Genomic DNA, 8116 nt, shown 5'->3' on the forward strand with positions numbered 1-8116 from the left:
TTTTTTTTTTTTTTTTTTTTTTTTTTTTTTTTTTTTTTTTTTTTTTTTTTTTTATTTTTTAATGTGAATATTTCTTCTCCCCTAGAGGTATCTTCATTCCACACGCACAACTTGTCTTGCAAACCCACGGCGATTATGTTTTGTCTTGACCAATCTACCAAGTTGAGATAAAAGTCGTCCACCAAGTTCGGGGCGCTCAATACTTTGTAGGGCTCCTTGCTGATGCTCCTGCGCTGCTTTGCGTCCCTGCTGCACACCTCCAGGGGGTAGCACATGTACGGGTCGCATCCAAACGGGTCGCTGCAAAATGCGGCGCCGTCAAATGTATCCCCTTCCCCCAGTTTGATCCCCTTCCAGGCGTTTTCGAGCAATATGCTGCCGCGTCCTTCTTCCGCCTCTCTCCCTCCCTGGTGGATTCTACCCATTCGGGGATTCACCCCGCGCGTGATTTTACATCCGTACAGCTTCGTCCCATTCTTGGCGCCATCTCCAATTCGATTGTTCCCCTCACCTCTCCCTTCTCGCACCGGCAGAACAGTCCTTCTTATCGAGTACTCATCAACGCTTGCTCTGAACACACTGTTTCTGCTGAACCGCGTTTTGTACACGTATTGGTATTGTCTTTCTTCCTCGTCCTTCTCTTCAGTTGACTCTCCTCCCACCTCATCTTCGCTCATCCACACATATTTGAAAAAGCTCTTTTCCACATTCCTCCTGGACGTGAAAAAATTTCCTTCCAGATTAGGAAGAAGTCGCGACGCGCGTGAAGTGCGCGATGATAGTGGCGTCTCGAATGCTTCTCCTTTTTTAATGCGCATTGATTTCCACGTGGAGGGGTAGCCAACACCGAGGGCCGCACCCGTGAAGCAGTCCCCCGTGAGGGAGTCGTTCCACTGTGAGTCACTAGAGGAGTCTCCCATTTTGACTGTCCCCCCCCTGTCATTACACATGACGCATGACACATTTACACATTAGACACCTGCGGATGATATACGCCCCTTTGCGAGGTCTTCAATTGGAAACACATATTAAAAAGGCCAAGGGGAAACATTTCAGCGAGACCGAGTTGAATTAAGTGACCCCTCCTACGTGGCCAACGAGTGGGAGGACCTGTCCAGCCTTCCGAATTAGGAGAGAGCGTCCATGTTCTCCCCTTGGCAGGAGACACGGGGGTCCGATATGAAAAAAGTGTGCAGGAGGCATTTCTCCTTTGCGTAGCCCCTTTCCAAGGTCGGGAAAATTGCCAAACAGGGGAAGTGATTCAGAAAAAAAAAAAAAAAAAAAATTAGAGCAGTTATGCGGTGTGGTACAGATTCTATGGCATGCGGCGCACTTGGTCTGCTAACCGTATGTTTGCTTTTTTTTTTTTTTTTTTTTTTTCATTTTAATTGCGAAGAAGAGGTGATATATCCCCCCTGAGTTATTAAATTGTGTGTACAGAAAAAAAAAAAAAAAAAAAAAAAGGCATCCTCTGCACAGGGACACATATGGAATGAACGGATGGAAATACAAGCTATTCAAAAAAGTTAAAGAATATATATTTTTTTTTTTTTTTTATAAATATTATCAAATCTGAGTTTTACTAAATCTTTATCCGACAGATAGGTCATAACTTTTGCAACGCTGCAAACTTGTCTTCTGATTTAACCGCACAGTTTTTGCGTCCGCTGCAATGGCCAAGATGTTCCCCCCCCATTCGTGTGGTAACCGCGTGGCAACCCCATGGCTCAGTCTCTTCCGTCACAAGACCTTAACATCGCGTCAGCCGACACGATAAAAATGGACGTCACAGCCGTTGCCGTGAATATGAAGCAACTGCATAGTGTCTCCGTCAAACTGCAAAAGATGTTCTTCTCTCTTGGTACTTCATACAATACATATCCTGAGTAGTACGCGGGGTACACGACGTCGTACGTGTAATATTCCTTGTAGTACATTGTGCTTTTATAGGTGGAAGTAAATTTTAGCGCAAGGCGTTTGGAAGGGGGGGGGGGGGGTTTCTTGCGTGTAATCGAGGGGATGTGTCGGTTGAAAATGGGGATCCAAAAAATTATGGCTTCTCTTCTGGAGGGCTCCTCTGCTGGGTTTTCGCAAGTTGTCAGGATTGTTCTCAAAAGGGGAGAAAAATAAGCGAAGAAAAACAAGGGAGGAAAAAAAAAGGGAAAACAGGATGAACAAATTGGACAACATCAAAATTGTGTGAAAAATAATTCTTCACTTTGTAGGAACAGTTACCAGATAGCCATTTGAAAAAAAAAAAAAAAAAAAAAAAAAAAAGTGTCTATTCTGCCTGAACAAGTCAGCACATTATCAAATAATTATCAAAAATTATCCAAAAATTGCTCTCTTTTTTTTTTTTTTTTTTCCACACGTGCATGCACATCAGATCTTTTCACTCTTTGGCTGTGCTCGAGACGAACTGAGGGGTGTGAAGAAGGGGCAGAGCCTCAACTGAGTGTCAACATACACACGCGTAGGGTTAGCCTAATTAACGAATAACCCGCACAATGCATGCGCTGTTGTTTTACACATAGAAAGGGAGGCACAAATAGGTAGACACACTTTTATGTTTCCCTCCCCTTGTGTGAACACGAACATGGAGGGAACAAAACGGTGAACATTTCAAAACGAGAGGAATCCCCCTTTTTTGTTTCCACTATAAAGTGGCATGGCTCGTTTGCTCCTTTTCTTCAACCAGCGGTGGAGAACAAAAAAAAAAAAAAAATGAAGTCACCTCTGATGGAGGAGGAACAAAATGGATAATCCGAAATGAGTCGTGTTTGCAGAGCGTGCTTGAGACGTGTTAGGAAATGTGGGAGTCCCGGGCGTCACCAAATAGCGTATAAAACACACGTACACGAAATGGACAAATAGATGGACGTACAGTTGGATGATCGTGCGAAGGCAAGAACAAACGAATGAACGAATTAGCGGACGCACCAGGGGTGAGTGGGGTGTTTGTGCCCAACACGCACTTCCTGTGGAGTTAAAATGTTAAAGCAAAAAAAATCATCATGGTGTAACGGGGTGATGATGGGCATTGACAACCCGTCCACGAGCAGATTGATTTGATAACCACGATGAAGGGGAGTTGTCCAGGGGAGAGATCTGTCTCCTTTCCTCCCTCCCCACCGTGTAGGGAACATATGCACGTTATGTGTAGTAAGAGACCATGCCCCTTTTACAACTTCACCTTTCCAATACAAAACAGGAATGGATTTATTTTCCTATTCCCCCAAATGTGCCATTGCATAAAATGATCTTCTTATGGAGTGTCATGGGGAGACGTGTCCCTCCTCTTGGCTTAATCCCTTTTCTGTGTCTTCTCCCTTCATGCTTGGTGGGGGGAAAGCCTTTGCTTTGAGCTTGTTTAAAAAGGGAGGCTTCACCTTGGTCATACATTTTGAGTCATTAACTCCATTAAATGGAGCAACTACAACTTTGGGGGGAATTTGGGGCCAAATTTTTACCATCGATTTGGGGGGAATTTTGGGCAAAATTTTAAACATGGCTTTTGGAGGCACTTTTTTCATTGGACATTTCTTTGTGTCGGACACGGGTCCACTACTATCACTATCATCTGAATTGTCTTTTTCTTCATTTTCGTTGTTTTCACTTGTGTGTGGGCGGTCTACCTGCTTGGTGGTGGTATCCTCCGGGGAGGTGTCTTTCACTGCCTCGTCTTGCGGGTCCTGCTCCTTTGCCAGAGAAGTTTCTTCCTCACTGTTGCCACCCTCGCTAGGACTACTCTCCTCTTCACCACTTCCCTTCTTCACCGGTACCCTTTTCAGGGGAAACTGCTTCATCGTGGACTTATGTTTGACGCTCTGCAGTTTTGCCATGAAGATGTTTTTGTATGGGCCTTCCTTCACCTGTCCAGCTGGTTCATTTTCCATTTGGGGTGGTAAAAGGGGGGCTCCCTCCACGACGTTCGTTTTGGGTAGCGCGGGGTCGTCCTCTCGTTTTTCCTCCATGTGAGTTTCTTCCCCGTCAGTTACTACTTCCCCTTTTTCATCTCCTTCGTTTTTGTTATCCTGTTCACCGTCCGTCTTGTCCTTACCTTCCTCGACTTGGTCCTCCTCTTCCTCCTGCGGAGACTGAATCTCTCCTCCTTCATCGCCGTTTCCCAAATCGCCATTGTTCTCCCCCAACTGTACTGCCTTTATATTTTCTAGTGGCCGTTTTAACATTAATTTGGCCAATCCGGCCTTCTTAACAAGGAGTTTTAGGATTGGCATCCTCTTTGGTGACTCATCGGCTGTGGTGGCACTAGGCGGGGGAATCTCCTTCTCCACATCGTTTGTACAGGGTAATCCATTTTGAACTTCGTTTTGCATCTCCCCCGTGGAATCCTCTGCAACGGCGTCTTCACCTGTGTTACCACTTGGAAGGGAGCAACCCTCCTCCCCCGATTTCTCACCCATCACACTGAACATTTGAACCACATCCATGGAGTTCCTTTTCTTCACTTCTATCTTTTTGGAAAACCTGTTCAGCGTCACTGAGTACCTTTTGCGTCCCTCGGCGGGGGGCACGTCGCTTCCAGCATCTCTACCAGCATCGCTACCAGCATCTTTACCAACCTCTGTTCCCTTCACCTGTGTACCCTTCTCCACATTGAACCCTGTAGGAGCGTCCCCCTCAATTATTGTCACGCCAGGTCCCATTCCATTTTTTTCATCCCTCGCATGCACCACCAAAGTGTCTACCCTCTCCAACATTTTTTGAATATTTTTCCTCACTGCATTTTCTATGAAGCCCCTGTCGCTTATGTTGTTATCTCCTTTGGGTGGTACCCCTTGGTCCGTTGTTGTCCCCTTCACGTCTTGCATGGATTGGACGGTGGGTTCGCTTCCTTGCGGTGGCACCACGTTCTCTTCTGCCTCTGCCCCAGTTAAGCACACGCTCGTCCCATCCGCACTACGAGCCCCACGGGGAACAGCCGTCGCTGCCTTTGCCTTCACAATAGCATTACCCTTTAAGGGGAATCCGTTCGGGGGAATCATCTTTTGAATAACAACTTTGCTCTTGGGGATGCCCTTTTGAATCGTCTTCTCCATCGGTGTGTTCTTTTCGCTGGCCTCTCCTCCCTCTTCATTGTCCTCCCCCGTCTGCACGTCTTCCCCCTTCTTCACCTCTACCCCCTTGGCAGATGGAGGACCATTGGGAAAGCGCTTCGCCAGCATCTTCCCCAGGAGGGCCTTCTTCATGAACATGGTGTTCATCTTCAACGGGACCTTGACGCTGGCCACCATTTTGTTCCCTCCTCCATTCTTCATCTCACTGTTGCAGGAGGAAGACGAGTGACCTTTCTCCACCTCTGCGTCCACTTTGTTTTCCTCTTCTTGTAACAGCTCCTTTGTGGCCTCCCCCTCATTTTCATTCTGTACTTTTCCTTTAGCTTCCCCACCAGAGGGGGGATCCATCTCGGCTTCATTCTCATCTCCTTTACTCATGCCCCTTTTGAAGCTTGGCGATTTGCTCAGTATGTTCGGGAATAGCTTCGAGGCATCCTCTTCTGTGCTCGTTTTTCCTTCCTCCTCATCCTCCTTTTCTCCCTTCGTGGAGTCCATCATCCCGTCCACCACGCCTGTCCCCCCCATTGAGGACGCCTCCATCATGTTCTTAACAAATGCTAGACCCCCCTCCTCTTCGCTCAATCCTGAGGTCTCCGTCACGGGTGCACTGTCCTTATCAACATCGTTGGGTTGCTCGTCCTGATTGACCAACTCATGAGGAGAGTTATTAATCTGGTCAAGTGTCGGAGCCTTTAGTGGAGGGAAAATATTCTTCCCTTCTAAAGCGTCTCCTATTGAGGAACTCTCCTTTGGCTCTTCATGTTCTGTCTTCACCTCCTTCGGCGCATCATCATCCATCACTTTGTTTGCCACTACAATGTGTTCCCTTTGGTCGTCCCCTACACTTCCCCTCCTACCATGACGTTTCTTCAATATGAACGAGCTTAGCTTCATAATAGCCGCAAGTTTTTTCTTTCTGTTTAACTGGGGGGAATCATGTTCTTTATTTTTACCCATGTGCTTATCACCAATGTGTGATGAATTATTTGTATAAGAGCAGCTTCCTTCATCCATGGCATTATCTTTCGTGGGATCCTTCACGGAGCCATCGACGCGTGTTGTTACGACAATGCTTTTTTCAATACACGATTCACTGTTGTCTTCCTCTGCATCATTTAACTTTTCTTCCATTGGGGCATTTTCTTTTTTCTCCTTTTGTTCTGGCGGGGAGGAGTCTCCTCCGGGTGGACTGTCCACAACGTGCTTGCGTGGCAGGGATGAAAAGTTCACAGAGGGCGGAAGAACTGTCTTCGCCGCTGCTACTCCTTTCTGTTGTGCCTCCTTCCCGGACCCATCCTTGTACCTCTTCGCAAGGCTGTCCTTGTACCTGTTCGCATTTTTCCCCTTCACGCTGACCAGATACTCCAAATCGTTCAAGTCGCTGTCGCTCATAACGGTCTCATCCATCGCGCACTGCATGTTACGTTCTGCGTTCGAGGCAGCTTCCAGATTAGGGGCAAAAATGTCATCGTTGTGGTGGTGGTTAAAACTGGACCCCTTCTTCCTCTTCCTCCTATACTCGTCCTTAATCATTTCCTTCATTATAAATTTGTTCCTTACGAACTCATCATCACAAGTGATGTCCATGATATCATCCTCCCTTGCTGTAGGAAGAGGATCCTCTTCCTCTGCACTTCTAACCCCTCCAATGGGAGCCAAATACTCAGTGGGCATTATTTTTCCTTTCGATGGAGAAGCCATACCACCCATGGTAGTAGCTGATGATCCCTTCTTCCCTCCTCTTATGTGTTGGAAGAGACCTTTAAAATATAATTTATATTGTTCATAGTTTGGGCTCTTCTTGGTGGGGCAGTTATTCTTTTGTTGAGTCACACATCTTCCTTGTTTCATATTATAAATAACGCTATGTCTCTCTTCCTGCTTTGTTCTACAAGCAACCACTCTCTGTGGTGATTGGATGACCACCTTTGGCTTCTTCAACTCCTTTAAGGACATTTTAATTTTGTTGAAGATTTTTCTTAGTGTCTTTTCCGATACCTCGCTACTGTTTAGCGATTCGGTGGTTACGTTTTGGCTAGCTCTCATGCTTTTTTTTTTTCCTTTTTTTTTTTGAATGACTTTGTTTTTGACTCTGAGGAGTGGGGTAGGACCCGCCCCGCTGTCTTTCACTTCAGGGCCGCTATTCGTTTGGTGTATATCGCATTTCACTTCTGTCCCCCCCTTTTCCCCGCCCCACAGGAGGTGATCCTCCTGAGCAACATCACTTTGATCATTCAATCGTTCGAAGGGGCTCTCCTCTAATTTGCCGCTACCCCTGCTACTCCCCTTCCTAACGGCGTTTCCGTGAAATTTTACCCCCTGGACATTCTGCAGGTAGTTCAAAAATTTGTTCATATATTCCTTGTCACCATTTACCTCTTCACCAAACACAGCATTAAGTGCTTCCTCCTTGTAATGCTCGCTTAGTTCTTCTCTCCTACTACGTGTTACTTTTTTTATATTTCCTTTTATCCTTAAGCGGACATTTTCATTTCTCATCATTGCGCCAAACAACTTCTTCTCACTTTTGCTAATTTCCTCTGCATTTTTTATGGCTGCCAAATTGGCCTTTACGCTTTCCTCCTTTTGAATAATTTGCTCGTCTAGCTCCTCGTCGTTTAGGCTTATAACTGTGATAAGACTGTAGTACCCCTCGTTCTTCCCCTTCACCAGCCCCTTAATTTTGAGCGATTTCATGGTGTCATAAGTGGGAGAGTATAATTCAAAGAGGGTTTTTTTTTCAAGTGGCTTACCGCTCCTGCCGTTTGATCTACACAAGTACACACACAAAAAATTTTCTCCATTCGCCCTTTAACTCGAAGCAGAGAGATTACTCCTCTGCGTTGTCGTTTGCGAACAGAACTATTCTACGCTTCTGCACAATGTCATTGTTTGTGCAGCACAGATAATGCGTTCCTTTTTATGCAGTTTTTTTTTTTTTTTTTTTTTTTGTGCTTAACCTTCTGCACTTTTAAAACCAAATGCAGATTTTTTCTTCACCAGGCATAGTTAATACTTAGAATAAAATTTTCTTTTTT

At 45.7% G+C, this 8116-nt stretch overlaps 3 protein-coding genes across 3 annotated transcripts in view; all 3 read right to left on the reverse strand.

The window, feature by feature from the left end:
* The window catches only part of AK88_05498 (uncharacterized protein), a gene marked incomplete at both ends in the record, with an annotated part of 3986 nt that extends 3066 nt beyond the window's left edge, over window positions 1–920 (reverse strand). The window contains one exon of the mRNA XM_012483100.1: window positions 125–920. Within this exon, the coding sequence (XP_012338523.1) occupies window positions 125–920 (796 nt within the window). The remainder of the gene's footprint in view (window positions 1–124) is intronic.
* Window positions 921–1727: 807 nt separating this feature from the next.
* AK88_05499 (uncharacterized protein) lies at window positions 1728–1937 on the reverse strand (the record flags this gene model as incomplete). The annotated part of the gene is made up of 1 exon (XM_012483101.1): window positions 1728–1937. The coding sequence occupies one exon, from the start codon at window positions 1935–1937 to the stop codon at window positions 1728–1730; it is 210 nt and encodes a 69-aa protein (XP_012338524.1).
* A 1338-nt stretch (window positions 1938–3275) lies between these two features.
* AK88_05500 (uncharacterized protein) lies at window positions 3276–7775 on the reverse strand (the record flags this gene model as incomplete). The annotated part of the gene is made up of 1 exon (XM_012483102.1): window positions 3276–7775. The coding sequence occupies one exon, from the start codon at window positions 7773–7775 to the stop codon at window positions 3276–3278; it is 4500 nt and encodes a 1499-aa protein (XP_012338525.1).
* Window positions 7776–8116: the final 341 nt, after the last annotated feature.

The sequence above is a fragment of the Plasmodium fragile genome, assembly GCF_000956335.1.
Source record: "Plasmodium fragile strain nilgiri unplaced genomic scaffold supercont1.144, whole genome shotgun sequence".
Taxonomy (NCBI): domain Eukaryota; phylum Apicomplexa; class Aconoidasida; order Haemosporida; family Plasmodiidae; genus Plasmodium; species Plasmodium fragile.